This window comes from Polypterus senegalus, chromosome 2, assembly GCF_016835505.1.
Source record: "Polypterus senegalus isolate Bchr_013 chromosome 2, ASM1683550v1, whole genome shotgun sequence".
Lineage (NCBI taxonomy): Eukaryota > Metazoa > Chordata > Cladistia > Polypteriformes > Polypteridae > Polypterus > Polypterus senegalus.
The window spans coordinates 201,209,479-201,231,155 of record NC_053155.1 but is presented as its reverse complement, the minus strand read 5'-3'; the positions used below and the strand labels follow the sequence as shown (position 1 = coordinate 201,231,155).

The window sequence follows — 21,677 nt, the reverse complement described above, 5'->3', positions numbered from 1 at the left end:
ACTGTCCCTAGTGTTGACCTACACGCTTAAAAAGAAAGTTGCCAAAGTGGTTCTTTAGAGTGATGCCATAGTGGAAGCAATTTTGGTTCCCAAAAGAATCATCTACATCAAGATTTCATAAAGAACAATTATTTATTTAGAACCATAGCAATTTCTATCAAAAACCATCAATAAATGATAACAGATCTGTAAAATAGTAGGTTTATGTTTTTATGCGGACTCTTGCTATGATCACAAAGGCCAACTTTTAGTTTACTTCATCTGTTATGCTAGGTCATCTACTATGCATTAAAGATTTCTGTTTTGTCCAATTCTATGAGGAACCACACCACCCAGTATAATGCCATAAACGAACTGTGCTGGGTCGAGGTAGGCAGTATTGATGGGCCTGTCCCAGAAAATACTTTGAATAATAATAATAATAATGTAACAAAAATGTATTTACTGTTTTTAATTATAATTTTAATGCAGCAATTACGTTTTGCTGACCAATAATTTGTGTGAGAGGGGATACACACTTAATCAAATAAAAGGTGGGTGTAAAGGCAGGCATAAAATGTTATTTTCTTCCCGAGCTTGTCACAAGAATCGAAAAACTATGAAATGAGCAGCAGCAATAAAGATGTGCTTGCCTACCGTATTTTCCATTTCTGACTGTAAAGATCATTCCTTTATTTATAATGACTCATTCTGATCACAACAGTAATAATAACAACAATAATAATAATACTTTAATTAGCCATTTGCAAAACATATCATTTGTTGAATTCTTTACAATCGGAGAATCTATACGGACGAAGAATGAATAAATTATTTTCTTATTTGAATTAAGTCTGAATCCGCTCTGTAAGAGCAGCACAATTCCATTTTTTGTGCGACTGTCAGTATTCTAAAGCTGATATACTCAGTCTTAAGTGTCGCGTACTGGTGAGTCAGGTTTTATGGTCTCAAATAAACAGAGCGATCAGTGTACTCCAAATTACGCCGATATTGGCGCGCACCTTTCATTCTGTGCACCAATGCCTTCTGCTTTTCCTGGTCCCGCCCTTTTCGGCTGCGCGCTTCGGTCTCCATGACAACAGCTGCCGCGCATAAGAGGATTGCTCACATTCTGTCGTCTAGCCTGTAACCAGATTACAGAAGTGCAGCTAAAAAGAAAAGGCACAGTAAACGACGGCGACAGAAAATCAAAAGAAGCCCCTGTGAACACTTTCACGAATTAAGACTTCATAGTTTGGACCAGTTTGTGCTGCAATATTGTGGAGGGTAAGAAAATAAACACTTCCATACAGCCTTTGTCCCAATAGTTGCGGTCTTCTCGAGTTTAGTACTGGTTACAGGGCCGTCTCTTCGCAGAAATTCTGGAAGAAACTATAGTTTGATTATTCACCTATTAAATAAGGAAAAAAACAAATATTTACAAGAGGTGCTTACCACGCTTTTACACCCTTTAACTGTGGTATGTGAGTCGGTTTGGTGCAGTGTTCTTAAGAAAACGTGCGTTTACAGTTATTACCCTTATGTATGATAGTTGACAATATCGATGTGATAGTGGAGCTGTGCCTTTCATTTGTTGGGGTCACATTATAATGAACTCTTTGAACAGTTCTATTTGTTTCTGTAAATGGGCTGCTCCCACTTATACACACTCATACTGAGCCAATGAAGCACCCAATGAACCTAACTTTCTTGTTTTTCCTCGGGGAAAAAATACGCGTCTACGTGTACAATTTTTTTGTAGGGAAAAAAGCAGCGCATTCAGATAAAAATTCATCAAGTCCCGGGATTGGGCCTGCATTTGTGTCATGAGCAACACGTGCCAGTCTGTTCTGCTATTGTAAGGACCATCCATCCATTATCCAACCTGCTATATCCTAACTATAGGGTCACAATTTTGCACTTTTGTATGTCAATACAATATGGACGTTTATCTCTAAATAATTATCAAATGTTCATGTACCTGCTTTAACAAAATGTACATTGTTAAATGTATGCTCTCAGGCCTGCTGGAGCTCCATTCAGGATTGGTACCAGTGCTTCAGATGCTTCCAGGGTGGATTTCACACTCTTATATCTGCATAGGAAGAAGCAGGTTCAAGTGGCTAAACAGATAATCCATATACATCTGTTAACTGAAAAATTATGTGAAGAGTGATGAGGCAGGCTTTGTTGAAAGAGATTTATGAATAGATTACAGTGTAACACCACTATGATTGAATAACAGAACTCAATTGTTATTTTCCAGAAGACATTGCCACACCTTTGTATAACTTTCATTACAATTTTTAGACATAGTTTAATAGTACTTTTAAATTTACATATTGCTGCAGAGTAAACAAACAAGTCAAGCACCTCACATTGGGGAGGGGACATTTCCTTCTTCAAAAGAGAGATTTAACAAAAAATTACTTAAATTTGTGGTTCTAGATTGTTCCAGTGTAGTGAATCACAAGCACAGAAGTCTAATCTCTCAATTAGAAAACTGTCTTTCATTTAGACTTGCTTTACAGCTTAAGACAAAGGTGGCAGAAAATGTTTTGCAACTTGTCAGAAAGAAAGCCATTTTATGAAGTTTGCACATGTGGTATGTTTAGTGGTAATATCAGTACTCTTGTAGTAGCATATTGAATCTGGTCTTATTAAAGAAGTCATAATGATATATTTAATACTTAATTTCCTTTTCCTTTCCTCCTTATATCTGTATTCATAACATCTATAAGCCTTCAAATATAGCCTTCAAATCTAACTTATTTTTTGCAACGTGTATTCTGTAAAAACTGTAAAAAATAATAGGATATCTTTTAGGACCTTGACTGTTGATGGGTTTGGAGAGTTCTGAACTGACATACTGAGTCTGTTACCACTGTGATTTTCATAAGGAAAATGGGCAGAAAATTACATGTGATAACATAGGAATTAGCTGTTGAATTGTTTTGCCCACTTTGGGCACTGCATATTGTCATGGTAGCCTATGCATTGTGGCCTTCATGTGGGTAGTGCGATTAAAACTATTTATTATTCCAATGCCTGATGTGCTTCAGTGATTGGATTGTTTGGTGGAATGAAAGGTGATTCACCTGTACTCATCTGGCCAAATGGGTGCTGCATAATCTTATACACTATTAATGACTAATATATTTATATTTTGTTCTTGTGTAAATGATTTTCTGTGTTTATATATCTACATTTACTGCCATGACCTTTGGTTATAATTGTTATCCTAGATATACAGCTATAATAAATTCACATGCAACAGAGTTAAAAAGTAAACCTGTTAAAGTAGCACACCAGAACCAGACCCAGTCTAGTATATGTGGATGAAGGGCTTTGCATTTTAATATTTGTGTAAAATGTTGGACTGTGGAGAGTGAAAATTCTACTGTAACTCCAAAGTTTTTCATGTGATCTAATTTTTCCATGTAAATTAATTTCTTTTTCCTGTATTTTTATGCCTATATGCAAAACTTTACCTTTTTCTGTATTTACATAAAATGTTTTGGGTTACATACAATTCAATACAGAATATGAAAATTTGAAAAATTTGTGCTAGATTTGCTTTTACTTGGTGCTTTTTTTTCTTAGAGTTTACCAGTGGGAGATTTTAACAAAATTACTACTCATTTTTGGTGGTAATGTTAGGATTTATGGAAAGAGTAACAATGGTGTTATGTACTGTACATTAGTTATTATTATTAATATTTTGTTTACATTTGTTTCAAGCAAAAAATAACGTTGGCTGTAATTTTATTAATGTAGAAACTGATAAGGTAGTTAACTTATTTGTGATTAAAGAAAGTCAAGCAGCTGTGTGATAAAACCTTAAAAGTTACTGTTCTTGGCTACAATAATGAAAACAAAAATGATCAAGTACCCTTCCAGATGGGTACGTATTTATGGTCATATGTAATACTGAATATAATACAGGAGATACTGATTTCAATAATGGCGCTGAATTAATAAACAACCAATGCTAAATTAAATACAAAATTTTTATATTGTACCACAAGAGAAGTCAAAGATTAACCAGAGGAAGACTATTTTCAACAGAATGTGTAATTGTTGGGAGTCATATTTATAATCCATCCTTACTGTGTAAATTGAGTGTAGGTGTCTTAAATGTTTTGCTCAATCCAAAATAAAAATAAATGGTACATTAGTCTAACTGAGCTACCAGGAAGCTTAAGATGCAGTATACTATATGGCAGGACACAGAACATTGCTTTTTATGTATAGAACCTTTCAAATGCACATTTCAGTAGGGGGAGGTTTACAGTGAGTCCTTATAGAAGTGGATCTGTGGGTTAAACATAGTATGGGGGAGTTAAAGGAAATTGGGATGACATGCTGAGAGGAAAACCAAATAATCTATTGGATTGGGATACATGATCCTGAGAGACACTTGATACTGCAGTTTAGAAGCTCCAAAAGGCAAACAGCATTCAAAGTTAACCTTATACATGTAGGTCAGTACATTAATAAACTTTCAGTCACCCCTTAAATATTGGATCACTCTATGAAAAACTACAAATATCTTTTGCTAACTTAAATTTATATCACTCCTCATGTGACAAGTGTGTGCTTTATTTGAATTGTGCTGATACCTGGATTTCTTTTTTTAATTCACTGAATAAATGTTTTTTGTGAATCACCCTGTGGTTCTGAGCCATTATTAGACACAAAGGAAAGCTGAATATTTGTCGAAGAACATAGCATCAGCAATACCTAGGGTTTAGAAACTTAAGTTACACATCTGGTTGCCAACTGGTGACAATATTCATTGACTGATGTGGACGAACATGATTGCTGTAACATTAAATCTTCTTTTACCGGCTTCTTTCTGACACCTATGGTTGTGGCCCAGGTACCCGTGATCTCTTGGACAGTGCAAGTCAAGAAAATTACTTGTATGTGAGAGTTTCAAGTAAACATGTTGATGGATGGTTTTGAAAATTATTTTGCAACATTTTACTTTAACTGACATTATCTTTTCATGTATTTACTCATAGGAATGCTGGGATAGTAAGTTATTCAAATATGGCGATTACTTTTTAGGTAAGTTCTCTCAGTTGATGGTAGATCTTTGAGTTGAGTATGCTTGTAATGGTATGATTTAGAGTGAATTATGAGGATAGTTTCTACATTATACAGACACCTTAATCATATATGTTGCCAATAGGATGTCGTTTTTTTATGTCCTTTACTGACAGTTGGAACATTTATTAGCACTAGAACATATTGCTATATGGAAATGCTTATAGGTCCTTATGTTCATGTAGAGAAAAAATTTTAATTATTATTTGTATGTGATAATCAATACACAACACATCACCATTCTCTGGCACCATGATTAGTGAGCAGAGCTACCTTGTGTCTTCCTTACCTGGAACAGCTCCAGTGGCCATGGCTTGTAGCTTTGTCCAGATGTTTTGGCATATTTCCAGAAACATTCTTAACATTTATGCTGACAATAGTTCAGACATTTGGATTGTAAAGCACAATATCACAGGTTCACCTTCTTCTACTGATCTACTGTGTGACTATGAAAAATGTCTTATAATTTAATTGTCTTCATAGTATTCATATAAAAAAGGATTTTTATGAGCTCACCATTGTGCAACTATACAGGTTAATTAAAAAGAAGGGAGTTCTCTCCCTTTTTAAGTTTTTGTATCAAAAATGCAATTAATTGTGGGAAGTGTACATGTGTTTCGTTTGTAGTAGGCATTGGTTCAATATAATGACCCAAGAATTTAAATTCCATCACTGAACTTTGGCAATAAAAATATGTAGTGTTTTCCATGATAATTAACACTTTGCCAGCATTATTTGAATCTCAATAAGAATAACATCACTTATAATCACGTAAGCAGAGTTTAGTGCAAATTTGGAAGCATTTATGCTAAGTGAATTCTCCTATTCATACAACATCTCATGCTGGTATACAGTATGTGGAAGTATAGTAACAATATTGATATAGGAGAGAGTGCACAGTGCTACTTAGTGTCCTTGTTCCCTGCAGTTGGTCATATTTCATAATTTGATTCTTGTATGGACAATTAAGTGAAATGTGGACACAGTACTGCTTAAGTTGAATAAAATAAATAGCTTTAAGACAACAAATGAAAACCGACCATGGGGTGCTACTAATTGACTATTCTTAAATTGTTAAAATCAATAAATATAATTGTATTCTGTTTTTATAACTTATTTCACAAGATATCAGTTACCATAACCTCATTTGAAACTGTCTCTTTCAGTACTGTGGCAATTTTACCGGTTGGTACATAATATGGCAAACTACTTAGTTATTAAAGATAATGTATCTTTCTAATGCCATGCCTAATTACATGTTGAGCTGAAGGACATTTATTTGATCTTTTATGTGCAATTTTTAGTATGCTAAAACTAGGATATTTGCATTTCCTCATCATAATTAAAATTATATATCCCCAGGAGCAACTTTTCATTTTACAGAAACTCAAGAAATATTACAACAAACAACAACATTACCCCTCAAACACAGAGAAGAATTGTAAAAAAGATGGAAAAGAGCAAACTTCTGACTTGGATAATACCAAGACAGTAGTCACAATAAGGCAAATTAAAAACATATTGGTTTAGGTATGAAGGAGTCCCATTCTCCCACAGTGGTATATCTAAGAGGTCTTGTATCAATGAGTATGTCAACTCCATTGAAAAAAAATATATATATATATGAAATTGAATAAAAGAGAAAAGTACATTGGTGGACAGTGTCAACAACATGTTTAGATAGTGGAAAATCATTAAGCTTCTCAACAAGGAGACTGAAGAAAAATATAATTATCATAGTATAATGAATTATCAAAGCCATGAAATCAAAGACAACTATGTAAAAATGTTTCATACCTAATGATTTAACCCAAGCATTTTGATAAAAAAGGAAAATGCTATATGTAGGCTGACCATGGAAGTCATGTAATAGATACTGATGACAGATAATGTGGAAGACATGTAGGAATGTATTGTGACTAGCTATTAAACAACTGGTGCTTTCACATTTAGATTGTTAACAAATGTCTATGTAAATTGACAACTGCCAATGTACCATAAAGACAAAAAGCACATAGTTAATGATTATTTTTTGTTAGGGTTGTGCTCATAGTGACTAATTGAGTTTATTGTATTTCTCATAAAAGGTGAAATGGTTGTGCAAATTTTTACTAAATTATCTGGAGCTAGTTATTCAGATAAGTCTTTATTTATCTTAAAAGATATTAGTTTTATTTTTTTATTTATATCCCAGTTAACCACATTACAATGAAGCTATATGTTTAAAAGAAAATATTTCAGAATCTGCAGGAAGCAAATGAGTTCATGAGAAGGATAAGGGTTTTCGTTAACTTTTGTAGGTTGCTTGCTTTTAATTTTTGTTTTTAATTAAAGGTTAATTGTATGTACCAAGCACTGGTCCTTTGTGTTTTAAAATGTCTTTAATTCATCATGGAAAATTAAAAAATATATATATATCAGCAGTTTCAGAGGCTAGAATAAATGTTTAAACTGTAGAGTACGATTCAGTCAGTGCATACATTTGTTTTGGATGTTGCAATGAGGAGGACTGTTTTTGCAAACTCTCCTAATAGTATCCAGGTAGAGGCTATGATATGCATGTGTGGGCATGTACCAAGTAACTGCTGGATTATGTTTGCTTCCATTCTAATGATTTAAGTAGTTTGTTTTGTATTTATAGCACCACATGCATGACGTTCGTTCAATTGTTCTTCAGACTTTACTTTTTTGTGGAATGTGTGTGTTTTTTTTTTTAAATGTAATAAGGAAGTGAAAACATTAAGGGCCCAATTATTTAATAGACTTATAAGTTACATTTAATCATCATAAGTTTAGTCTTTGACCTAAAAATAACAATAATTATTTTGTAATCTAATTATATGATTATAATTTGATTATAAAATTATTTTCTTTATTGCTGATTTCAATCAATTACCCTAAGGTTGAATGCAATAGATCTTTTCATTCAAAGAATTAAAAAATAAAATAGGTCAGTTTTCATTGAGCTGATAACTGTTACTACTGTAGTGTATAGTGGTTAAATGCAAATATTTATAATAGAGTTAATGATGAACTTCTTATAGGTTAAAATACAGCAAAGTAGATGTAATGCTGACTTGCCTTAAATCATGTGTTGTTTGTTTAAACTATGGTATTTTTAAATATTTTATCAGTACATACTATATATCACTACTTGCTGCGAAAAATGTATTTTCTGCATTAATTTTTATTTTTTTCTGCTGATTATTGCCATTAGTTCAGTCTTGGTGGCTTACTCAGTTTCCATAAACTATATGCCATTCTTCAACCCAGAATTTGCATATTGTACATTTGCAGTTGCTTTTGTTGAGGAGCAGAGATTCTATGGTGCAGTTATTTTAAAAAATAGTTAATATTTAAACATATATTTGTATTACTCCCAAGTCTTAAAAAATTCTGTTAAAAAGTATTATTATTTGTTAAATTATTTTAAAAGTAAATACATTAATTCCTCATAAAATACATTATTTGAAGAGAATTGCCTAGAAAATAATTTAGATCAATGAAGAAAGATTAAATGAGTGTGTAAGCACCTTAATAAGAGAGCTCTCTCCCTTGGTGTCTGTTCCCATATAATAACACCAAGGAGACCCAGTGTAGATAAAATAGCCACATTTATTTCAGAAGATATACACAAGGGAAAGATAAAAAGGAAACTACATGTACAAAAAAAATAGACTTAAGGAACCTGCTGTCCGACTGTGGTTTCATTGCACAGGCTTGAACTACTCTCTGTCTGACTGGTATGGTGGCTTTCCCTTGCTTCACCGTCAAGTATTACATGAAAATAGTCAATTTTCATCTCCTCTCACTCCCTCTGTCTCTATGTTTCTTTCATTCTTTTTTGACATCATCCACCTGCTTCTGCCAGTAAGCAATCAGTCTAACCCTGTGGACACATAGTAGACCTAGACTAAAACAGTTTTTTTTTATCCTATCTTTGACTTGTCTTCACCTTTAAATGAAAAGCATAGTCCCAGTGTTTCTGGATAGGAATGTGTGCTACCATCTAATAGTGTACAGTTCTTCTAAAGTTTTCCAGCATCACGGGGCTCTCACTCTTCAATGCACTGGGTAGACCACTTCTCTTCCTTCCTTTACTGGTATTCTGTTTCTCTTCTCGGTACTCAAATGTGACACTTGGTGCCATGGCCCACCTGCCAAGTTGTTTTGCCTGCCTAAGATAAAGTCATCCCTAATGGATGATCGCAGGAATCGTGGTGTAGAGGGGTCCTTTCATTGAATTGGCTGGCCCAGCACTGTTACAGCTGTGGAATGGCCAAATTGGGGAGGCAGCTTGATGGCCGAGGTCTGCAGGACTCTAAAGAAATCCAAATCATATTATGTGATATCATCTACTGTTAAATTCTGCTCCCTCTCCTCACCACGCTCACCAGGCCCACATACATTAGCAAATATTATGAAAATCAGATATATCAAAATTAAAAACTGCAGAACAAATTTAGCAGGGGGATACTGGAATCTTAGGGCATCTGATGCATGATTACAGTACAAATATAGCCTGCAGTATTTTCGATTCACAACTAAATATGCTTAAGAGTGAATAAGCAACCGAGACAAGAGCAAGCAGAACTTTGTCATGCAGAAACTAACGCTGCAGGCTCTCAGCATAATAAGCCAAAGGCCGGTTGTGTCAATCAAACAAGTGTCACCAGCACACATATGGAAAACAAACACAGGGCACTGAATATATAGCACTGTGCAATGAGGGATCATAAAAATAAAGTTAAGCTTACCATGGCATGCCACTTCAAAGAGCTGTGAATGCACTGCTGCCTTAATAGCTATCAAAATTATTCACCTTAGATAAAGTACAACTGCACCAGGGCTGGTGTGTGGTATTGCTTAGTATAAACACAGTTTACAAAAGTTTGCTAAGTCCGTAAGCTGGCACTTAAATAAAAGTGTATGATAATTTAAACAAAAGCATGGACAATATCAAAGTCTGATCATTTATGTGAGAGGATTCTGATATAATAATCTTTAACAAGTTTTATTTCACAAAGATAGGCTTAAAGTTGGGAAAAATATAAAAAAAGATGAAAACAGTTTGTAAATTAGAGTATCCAGTGTATGTGACATTTCAAATTTGAGTTAAAATTTACTTTCTGTAAGTGTTATTAACCAGCTAATGTTTCCTTCATACACTGATGTGTTCTCGCAACAGCAAATCTTATAAACTTGACAAAATGATTTTCTGTCAAACTTAAAAACTAATCTGATTTATTTTTTTATTTTATTATTTGTTAATTCATGTGGGAATGAGTATTGGTTTTACGCAATTGTCTGTTTCTCCTTTAGAGGATAGAAACTGTAAGTGAATAATTTAAGTATGTGCATGTGGTAAGCTAAATTGTATAGACCATGATCAAAATTTTCTTAATAAACCCCATACTGAAATCCTCCAAAATCAATCAACTTCCATCCATCCATCCATTTCCTAACCCGTTGAATCCGAATACAGGGTCACGGGGGTCTGCTGGAGCCAATCCCAGCCAACACAGGGCACAAGGCAGGAACCAATCCTGGGCAGGGTGCCAACCCACCGCAGATCAATCAACTTTTCAGCTAATATTGCATGGAAGTCCTTTTCATTAATTTCCCTCACCAATTTTGTCCACTCACAAGTCCTAAGTATGCTGCCATTATGAGCATGGACCTTCTTTTGTTCTCAGCTACTCACAACTTAGAACTGAATTTTTAACTGGGATCCTTTCAGACTCCATAAGGCTAGCCTCTGCTGAAATGCAGACATTTTTCCAGAGAGGAAGTTTCAACTCCCAAACAGTACCATCTGCTAGCCATTTCAGATACCCTATGCAATTCCATTATGTAAGATTATCTTGCAGATTTTCCAAAACCGTGTCACCATCAAGTCAACTGGTCAGTACCTCTGTGTGTAAGAGTAAGGGCCTCTAGTAAGATTACATGATTACAAACTCCATCAGTGGCATTTTATATAAGGTACTCTTGCAGCAAGTATACTTATAAGCAACCTTATATTCCTTCATGGTGTTTATTATGAACAGTCCATGGCCAGTAAAGAAATCCAATAAAATTCAGATCAGATTTAGATCTGCTAAATTCTTTTCAATCCTGCTTCATCTGGTATTTCTGTTTTTCCTGTAAGACCATTAAAAGTCTCATTCCAGGATGGAGGAGTCCATAGGCAGTACATTTAAAATGACCAAACATACTCTCTCTAAAATTGATGCATATGTGCCAACAACACACAAAGATTTTAGCCTTTGGATTACAAGTAAAAACTTTACCGCACTCACCTGGGAGCTTGGGGGTATCCCTAACTACACTTGAAAACTGCAAAGGAGGAGAGAAGCCATCTTTGATCAGGAAATCTGGTTGTGGAGAAATTTGTATGTGGGGAAGAGTCTGATTATATTTATATTTGCATATATGTATTTATCTTTTCATTGTTTTACATGAGATCTAGTTCCTTTACTTGCAGAGAATCTATATTGTATGTTCTTAAGGCCATTTTCTATTTTATAGTCTAGCATGTCTCAGTCTGTTACACGCATGCCTATTATCTGACTGGTGCCCTCTGACTGATGCCCTAACTGATCCTCAGTTTTCTAATTGTTGGTAGTTAACCCACAGCTACTTCATTTAGTTGAATTAGACCATGTTTTGTAAGTCAGGACAAATACCAACAGCAAGCTTGACTCCTGGAGTGGGTGGCGGTAACCTAAGATGAAAAGATATAGGTAATGATTACTTAAAGATACAGATAAAAATTGATTTGTGATTTAAAAAAAATCCAGAAATGAAATTCTCTGTGTTATGTACTTATACTAAATGTTTCTTGTGTGTTTTTTTAAAGAGCTGTTTTTAATTATTGACATTTTTGGTTTTATTACTGAATTTTCCAGCTCCATGTCTAAGCTTGTAAGCACTGCTTTATATAGAACTACAGATCACACCGTTAAATGTAACTGAGCATACCTGTGTTGTATAACCTCTTTACACACTGTGCAACTCTGGTCAGCAACGACAAGTAAATATTGAAATAAACCCAAGAATTTCTTATTGTACAGCTTGAATTTCTAACTTACATTAATTTTGTGAATGTGAATTCAAATGTTAGAAGTTGATGCTTTTTTTGTTAGGAGAAAAGATGTTGAGAATTTTCCCCAGTTTTTGTCTTATCAGATATGTAATAACTTCATCCATCCATCCATCCTCTTTTGCTTATCCGAGATCGGGTCGCGGGGGCAGCAGCTTGAGCAGAGATACCCAGACTTCCCTCTCCCCAGCCACTTCTTCTAGCCCTTCTGGGGGAATCCCGACATAGTCCCTCCAGCGTGTCCTGGGTCTTCCCCAGGGCCTCCTCCCGTTAGATGGAGGAAACTCATTTCGGCTGCTTGTATTCGCGATCTTGTTTTTTCGGTCACTACCCATAGCTCATGACCATAGGTGAGGGTAGGAACATAGATCAACTGGTAAATTGAGAGCTTTGCCTTACAGCTCAGCTCCTTTTTCACCACGACAGACCGATGCCCAATCCGCCTGTCAATTTCACACTCCATTCTTGCTTCACTCGTGAACCAGACCCCAAGATACTCCTCCACTTGGGGCAGGATCTCGCCCCCAACCCTGAGAGGGCACTCCACCCTTTTCCGGCTGAGGACCATGGTCTAGAATTTGGAGGTGCCGATTCCCATCCCAGCTGCGTCACACTCGGCTGCAAACTGATCCAGAGAGAGTTGAAGATCACGGCCTGATAAAGCAAACAGGACAATATCATCTGCAAAAAGCAGTGACCCAATCCTGAGTCCACCAAAACGGACACCTCAATGCCCTGGCTGCACCTAAAACGTCTGTCCATAAAAGTTATGAACAGAATCGGTGACAAAGGGCAGCCCTGGCGGAGTCCAACTCTCACTGGAAATGGGTTTGACTTACTGCTGGCAATACGGACCAAGCTCTGACACCGATCGTACAGGGACCGAACAGCCCTTATCAGGGGGTTCGAATAGACTTTTCCAGGGAGGCTGTGGAGTGTGATCCCTTTGTAGTTGGAACACACCCTCCGGTCCCCCTTCTTAAAGAGGGAGACCACCACCCCGGTCTGCCAATCCAGAGGTACAGTCCCTGATGTCCATACGATGTTGCAGAGGCGTGTCAACCAAGGCAGTCCTACCACATCCAGAGCCTTGAGGAACTCGAGGCATATCTCATCCACGCCTGGGGCCCTGCCACCAAGGAGTTTTTTGACCACCTCGGTGACCTCAGTCCCAGAGATGAGGGAACCCACCTCTGAGTCCCCAGGCTCTGCTTCCTCATTGGAAGGCATGTTAGTGGGATTGAGGAAGTCTTTGAAGTACTCCCCCCACTGACCCACAACGTTCCAAGTCGAGGTCAGCAGCACACCATCCCCACCATATAAAATGTTGACACTGCACTGCTTCCCCCTCCTGAGACGCCGGATGATGGACCAGAATCTCCTCGAAGCCGAGGAAAGTCGTTTTCCATGTTCTCCCCAAACTCCTCCCACGCCCGAGTGTTTGCCTCAGCAAACACAGAAGCCGCATTCCGCTTGGCCTGCCGGTACCTACAGTAGCAGCTGCCTCCAGAGTCCCACAGGACAAAAGGGTCCTGTAGGACTCCTTCAGCTTGACGGCATCCCTCACCGCTGGTGTCCACCAACGGGTTCGGGGATTGCCGCCACGACAGGCACCAACCACCTTACGGCCACAGCTCCGGTCAGCCACCTCAACAATAGAGGCACGGAACATGGCCCATTCAGACTCAATGTCCCCCACCTCCCTTGGGATGTGGTCGAAGTTCTGCCGGAGGTAGGAGTTAAAGCTACTTCTGACAGGGGACTCTGCCAGACCTTCCCAGCAGACCCTCACAACACGTTTGGGCCTACCAGACCTGACTGACATCCTCCCCCACCATCGAAGCCTACTTACCACCAGGTGCTGATCAGTTGACAGCTCCTCCCCTCTTTTCACCCGAGTGTCCAAGACATGTGGCCGCAGGTCTGATCACACGACCACAAAGTTGATCATCGAACTGAGGCCTAGGGTGTCCTGGTGCCAAATGCACATATGAACACCCCTATGCTTGAACATGGTGTTCATTATGGAAAATCCATGATGAGCACAGAAGTCCAATAACAAACACTGCTCGGGTTCAGATCGGGGGGTCATTCCTCCCAATCACGCCCTTCCAGGTCTCACTGTCATTGCCCACGTGAGCATTGAAGTCTCCTAGTAGAATGAGGGAGTCCCCAGAAGGTATGCCCTCTAGCACCCCTCCAGAGACTCCAAAAAGGGTGGGTACTCCAAACTGATGTTCGGCGCATACGCGCAAACAACAGTTAGGACCCGTTCCCCCACCTGAAGGCGGAGGAACTGTTGATTTGTAATAACTATAAAATAATTCTCTAGAGGAATATGATGAAAAATAGTTAATTTATATAGTTAATAGTTATTTAAAAAATGAATTGATCTACAGTTTGTGGAATATCTGAAGTATAACATGTGAACATCCTTGTTCATAGGTGATGGAAATTATTTTTAAATATGGCATTATACTTTATTGGTGGTTGTAAAAGATAAAAAAAACTTATTGTAATTGGGGGATGGTTGGTGGGGGGCATAATGGCACAGTGGGTAAAGCTCTGCTGCCTTGTAGATCCAGAGTCTTGTGGTAAACTTGTCTATATGCAGTTTTGTTTTTACCTGGATACTGTGTGTCCTAGATAAAGGACTCTGATAGTGATAGTGTAAAGTGAAATGAAAGTAACACTTATTATTCATAAGCATGAGATAATATAGGACTGGGACAACATTAAATATATTTTCTAATACCTTAAAGTCTTTTTCAGTTAGTTAACTTATCAAAACTTAAATGGGTAAATTTATTCTGTACCATTAAGTTTCTGTCATAAATATAATTTTTATGTGGTAATTTTATTAATTTATGTTTAGAACATTATAGGATGTCTGAAAAAGGGACAGACCAGATTATACATGAGGAGTATGAAGATGACTTTGAAAAAGACTTGGACTGGCTAATTAATGAAGAAAACAAAGCTGGTCATATAGAGGTGTGTAATACAATTTTTAATCCCCATAGAATGTATGTGTAAAATTAAAAGTGTTTTACTTGTTGCCAATTTGTGAATCAGTTTTTCACAAAATGTACTGATATATTATATGTCCTTTTATATATTTCCATTATCAGGGTTGTCAAACTCATATACCACAGGCCAGATCCAGCAAATGGATCTTTTTAAAGTAATTAACTTCATCCATCAAATCATGTTACATATTTCCTGAGATGACTTAGTTTTCTCAAAGACACCCATAACAAAAATTTCATATATAGACTTTAGCCATAATTAATTTAGCATTAAAAAGTACCTCTAGGGTCTGCTTGTATTTATCCGCACAGCTCAGTGCACTGCAACTATTAACCTATAGTTAGAATGGAAACTGGCCCAACAAGAAAAAGTGAAAATAGACTCTATGCCACACAGTCATAAAGAAGTTTAGTGTTTTAGAATGATACCAAATTGTCCTATGAAGGAGATGACAGCTGAATATTACACACATTGTTGCTGCCACACAGGGGTCAGTGTTGGACATACCTGGCTGTTGCCATCCCACTACATGGTTCTTTTGTCTTTTCCACTGACTTGATTGTTGTTTGTGGATATAAAATATATTTGCTTACCAATTATGTTAAATATGATAACTATCTATTACTGACCAACTCTTAATGTGATCCATCATAAGTGTGTTACAGCGTTAATGTGTGTGTAAACAGATGTAATTTGCTTTAGCTACAAATTCACACGTGCATCTAGACTGACGCTCTCGCTGGCTTTATACACTGATGTAATTTTTTCACTCAGTACTGATTTTGGTCCTGTGACTGCTGGTAGCTTTCCTAACTTCATGCAGTGTCCTAAAAAAGAAAACAATAGGATGTGTTTTGAAATATATGTTTAAAGAACACAGACAACTGTGAAGAGTTGGGGCACCCATAGGCAAACCCTGTATAATATAAACAAACGGTGGCTTATAAATGCGTTAAAAGAAAAAACAAGATGTCGTTTTAGACGCAAGTCTCCAAAACAGACTACTCAGGATGGCAGGGCTTTCATTGATAAGGACTTCTGGCAGGAAGAGGGAGGTCCAGGCAGGCGGACACTGGAAGTGATGGCCAAGGGTGTTAAAGAATTCAATCTTCCTGTCTGCAGAGGATGGAAGAGATAGGTTGTTAGTTGAGAGCTCCCTCTTGTGTTCCAGCATGAAATTATCATTATCTGAGCCTTTAAATTGCCCTCGATACACATGCATGTGACAGGAACCCTCAGCTTAGATACTTTGGGTCAGGCACTCTGAACTACGAGGTCATGAACCTGGGATAGAGAATTGGTGCTGGCATGGAGAAAGTCCTAACCATGAAAGAGTTGCAGATCCAAGAACCACCTGGTAAGACGAGGATACGACTCCTTGTGAAGAGTCATGCATGGTCAATCACTAGAGCGAACTCACAACCCCGGAGGTAGTATTGCAACTGGTTAATAGCTCATTTGATGGCCACGGCCTCTCTTTCCATAGTGCATACCTGCTTTCCTAATCCAGTAGTTTCTGGAACAGGAACATTACAGGGTGTTCAACAGTGTCGACAATTGGCTCAACACGGCACCGTGTATGAAGCGTTGCTCTGTAAAATAAAAGGAGAAGGAAAATTAGGCTGGTGCTGATGTAAGGGCCTGCTTTAAGTCACGGAATGCATCCTCTATTTTAGCATTCCACACTACTGAGTTAGGGACTTTCTTCTTTGTTAGATCAGTCAAGGACGCAGCTCTCTTAAAAAATGAGGAACAAACCGGCAATAGTAACATGGTAATCCAAAGAAAGCTTGGACTTGCCTCTTGATCTTCGTATGGGGCTATTTCAAGATAGTGTTTACTTTGGAACACTGTGGCCCTCACAGTACCCCAGCCCACCAGGTAGCCTGTCCGTGATGGCATCAATTTTGGCACATTACGGATGAACCGTACTCTTGCCCACCAACTAGCATAAATATTTTGCCTTGGTCAGTCCACAGAAACATTTCTTCGGATTTATGCCTAGGCCAGCTTTGCCTCAGTGTCAGGAGCACAGTATGAATGTGCTGTGTGTGTTCTTCCCAGGTGCTGTAATAGATGACCACGTCATCCAGGTAGGCAGTACTGTAGGTGCCATTGGGTTTAGGGTCTAGGACTATGGGGCAAGACCAGGGACTAAAATTGTCCATGATAACACCAAGGTCTAGCATCCTCCTGATCTCAAGTTCAACTTCTCCTGTTTTTGCTTTAGGGAGACAATATGAACATTCTTCAGTGACGAACCCTGGTTTTCCGAGTCGCTTATTAACCACTTCCAGAACAGACAAGATGACAAGATGGCTGTTTCAAACTCTTGTCATTGTTTGGGTGTTTTCAATGAAGTAAAAACATGGTTGTCCAGAGTAACAATTAGGGTTCTTGCCCTTCCGCATTTTTTTGATCTTTTGTTGAATTTATTAAAAGCATATACAGTAACATTCCATACAATCAAGTCAAACTTAAAAAACTAAATTCAAATTAACCCCCACCCATGAAAAAAAGAAAAAAGAGGAAGGCCAACAACCAGAGCAAAACTGTTGAGAGTAGTAAAGAGAGAAAGGCGTCTTTTCCCCCAATATAAATGCTTATTCCAAAATATTATGGAATCTTATCTTAAAAGAGATATATATTATAATGATTTATATATTATAATGGTTTCAACAGATTCACATGGTAAAGTTGTTCGGTTGGGAGACAGTTTGGCTGTTTTACCAAACAGTCGACCAGCCCCTTCCTCTCTTTATTTATCAATGTGCCAGTAATTTAGAGTGGGAAATGGAAAGCAAAACCATGACTCTGTCTCTGGATTGAAACTCCTGCAGTGTTGTGCCACTGTCATAATAGCGAGCCTGAGCTGATTGCTCATGCTCCATATTTTCTTTCAGAATTGGTTGAATTTTCAAATCTGTCATGCTCCCAGGTGGGCTCCTAAGAGATGGCCACGAGCGAGCTCTCAAACCTGCCACTGGTAGGCCCACAGAAATAGCAGCAATGACCACACTTCACCCTCATGCTCTGCTACATGATACAATAAATCATTATTAATTACAAAGTGTGGGCCCTGTGGTATTGGATAAGACATGCATTGGCTGTTAAAAGAGAACCACAGCATTTTTGGGAAACTTAAGGGAATCATCATTTCACTGTTCTCTCTTGAAAGAGGCCTAACTTAAAATTGTAAATTAGCAGGTTGATCTGGATTGACCTCAGTAACATCAGTCTCTGTAGAGATGTCTGAGCAAGACAGTGTTACATCACCCATGTCATACAGGGCTGCCATGTGTTTATGCTCTACTGCCGGCTGATGATGCAGCGTGGGGACAGCGTGAGAAGGCATCTATAATAAGGCACAGAGGTTTACCTTGGATGGTTCATGTCTTTCCGCCTTTAATGTATGATCACTCTCGCCCCAGTATCATCAGATAAGGTGGGGTGTGCAAGTTTCTGATTTATCCCACAGTTTGTTTTGATACAAGAGTCGGACATGTACTATCAAATTTATTCGTGAATTCAGGTCAAACTGGTCACTCCGGACTCCCATTGTTGTGGAAGCACGTAATGGCGAGCTATAATTGATATGTTACCGCCAGAATCAATAAGTAGAGTGAGCTGCAGTTCATTGGTTCATCAAAGAAGGGGCAGTATGGGATGGTTTGGTCCACCTCCTCACACTTGTAACAGCGGGCAGGGTTGACATGCCTCTCCTGTTGTCTGACTGCCAGTTCAGACTTGCATCAGGTAGGCTTAGGGGTGGCGACGTGCTGTATCTGGGGTTTTCGACGATCAGCAATGTTCAGAGCTTCTTACAATAAGTTGCTGGAAGTTTGGCCCATTCCTCCAAACAGAACTGGTGTAATTGGGACAGGTTCGTAGGCCTCCTTGCTCGCACACACTTTTTCAGTTTTACCCACAAACTTTCAATTGGATTGAGACCCGGATATCCATGGATAATGTTGGGGATATGGAAATTCATAGACAACTGTACATAATAATAACTGTAATATACATAAATATTTTATAAAAAAGTATTACATTTATTAATGTATACTTCATGTTTGTGGATAGACCTTTAAAACAGTCTAGTCTAGTGTTTTACATAGTGATTACACTGTGTTTTAAAGCCCACTACAATATTGAATGTAAAATTTCAAGCCAGCATGTATTAGGTATTTGTATATGGTGTATTTAACCTTTTAACTATCTACTTGTATATTTTCAGCAGTTTAGAGAATTCTCTGCACCCTTGTGTTGCCTATAACCGTGTAAAATAAATTACTATGACAGTCACCTGGTATATTCTTCCTTTATCACCTACATACAGTATGTCCATTTGATTCTAATGTGGGATACATTTTTTTATGATAGCCAGAGTGATGTTCTACTAAAATACTAAATGGGTGTGCATATGTGCTTGTTGAGGTAAAGTTACTTTGAAGGCTTCTGTAAACAAAAAACAAGCAATTAGACTTTAAAACATAGTGTCCTGGATTGACCAGTGTGCAGAAATAGTGTTCCTACCATCACAATTTCATGTACTTCACAATATTTAGGTTCAGATCCAAACCCGCTACAAGTTCTTCCCATGTTGCATCTGTGTAGATTTTTTCTGCAGATGTTCTGATTTTCCTCCCCATTCCAAAGGAAGTATGTGTTGGCCTGATTGGTGACTGTTGGATCCATGTGAGTGGGTGGAAGCATTTATGTGAGAGTGACCTGCAATGAACTCCGGTGCTGCTGGATTAGGCTTCACCCTTTGTCTCTCAGAAGGACTGAGAATATTTGGATGTATACATGTATGGATTCTAGCGTTTGATTAGGCTGGAAATTAAACGCAAACTGAGTTGCCCTTGATACATTAGAATGTTAGAACATTTCTGATGACAAAAGGCCATTCAACAAGCTTACCAGTCCTATTCATCTGGACACATATATCCTACCATCTAATGAACATAATTATCCTTAAAAGTGTTGGGAAAAGCCAAATAAAAGCTGGCAGCAATGAAACACTAAACATGAATTCATTGAAACACACAGCAATGAAATCACCATTTGCCTATTGTATTTACTTTTTTGTTCGTTGTCTGTTTGTCTCTTTATAATAAGTAAATTAACATACATTGTCAAATGAATAGACAAGAGCCAGAAAAAAGTTTGGGGCAGCCTCCCGTATACTTGAAGCACAGCTGCAAATTTGAAAATTGATTGCAACAGAACTGTTTTGGATGAGGCAAAGCTGGCGATTTTAAAGGAAAGCAGAAGAAGGAAATTCGTTAGGCCAAGGACTGGAAATGAAGACATCGGGGTTTGGGCTGGTAGTGAAGTCATCATGGCCTTGACCAGAAGTGACGTCATTGGACCCGGGACTGGAAGTGACATCATTGGGCCCAGGACTGGAAGTGAGATCATTGGAGTAAGGTGAAATGTCCTGTAACTACTCTGCATTTGAAAGAAACAAAGGATAATGTACTCCGCCACCCCCCTGGTCTAGTGTGGAATTATCCTCATTCGAGCACTTTAGCTGACTTCCATGCGCACATGTGTGACAAGACCCCAACCTCAGCCCAGAAAGAGCATCGGCGTTGATGTGGAGGGATTCACATCGACGAACAAGCGAAAACGTGTGGCTGTAGGTCAAGAAACCACCTGGTGACCTGTGGATTTGACTCCTTGTGAGGGGCCATCCACTGTAAAGGTGCATGATCCATAACAAGGCTGAACTCCCAGCCCAAGAGGTAGTAAATGAGCTGCGTAATCATCCATTTTATTGCCAATGCGTCCCTCTTCACCGCCGCATACCTGGTTTCTTGTTCCAGTGGTTTCCGACTCAGGAACATGACGGGGTGTTCAACACCATCGACGTGCTGGCTTAGCATGGCACCAAGACCTGTGTCAAAAGTGTCTGTCTGGAGAATGAAAGAAAGGTAAAGAAAACTTGGGAACTATCAAGACTGGTGCTGACATAAGGACCTGCTTCAAGTAACCAAATGCAGCATCTGCCTTATCAGTCCATTCCACATTGTTTGGGGATCTCTCCTTTGTCAAATCAGTCAAGGGGTGCTGCTTTCTTAGAAAATCAGGGTACAAACAGGTGGTAGTAACCTGCTAAGCTGAGAAGGGCTTGGAGTTGCTGCTTGGTTCTTTGACGGAGTCATTTCAATATGACATCCACTTTGGAGCACTGTGGCTTCAAGGTAAACCAGCCCATTAGGTAGCCTAAATATTTGGCTTTGCCCAATCCAAAGATGCATTTCTTTGGGTTAATCCTAAGTGCTTGTAATACCGCTTAGACCTGCTGTAGGTGTTCCTCCCATGTGCTGGAATAGATGACCACATCATCCAGGTAGGCAGCACTATATGAGTTACATATGAGACCGGCGCACATTATCTGCCAGGCGCTGGAAAGTTGCAGGTGCCTCATGTAACTCAAATGGAT

The 21,677-nt window shown here is 38.3% G+C and overlaps 1 protein-coding gene across 2 annotated transcripts in view; it reads left to right on the top strand.

Moving 5' to 3' along the window:
* Nucleotides 1-1,093: 1,093 nt before the first annotated feature.
* Nucleotides 1,094-21,677, top strand: part of ccdc181 (coiled-coil domain containing 181) — a 33,458-nt gene continuing 12,874 nt past the window's right edge. The window contains exons 1-3 of one of the 2 annotated variants that reach the window (XM_039745185.1): nt 1,094-1,266; nt 5,007-5,052; nt 15,072-15,190. In XM_039745185.1, the coding sequence (XP_039601119.1) occupies nt 15,083-15,190 (108 nt within the window). In that variant the 5' untranslated portion in view covers nt 1,094-1,266; nt 5,007-5,052; nt 15,072-15,082. The remainder of the gene's footprint in view (nt 1,267-5,006; nt 5,053-15,071; nt 15,191-21,677) is intronic. The other variant, XM_039745184.1, reaches the window with a different exon arrangement.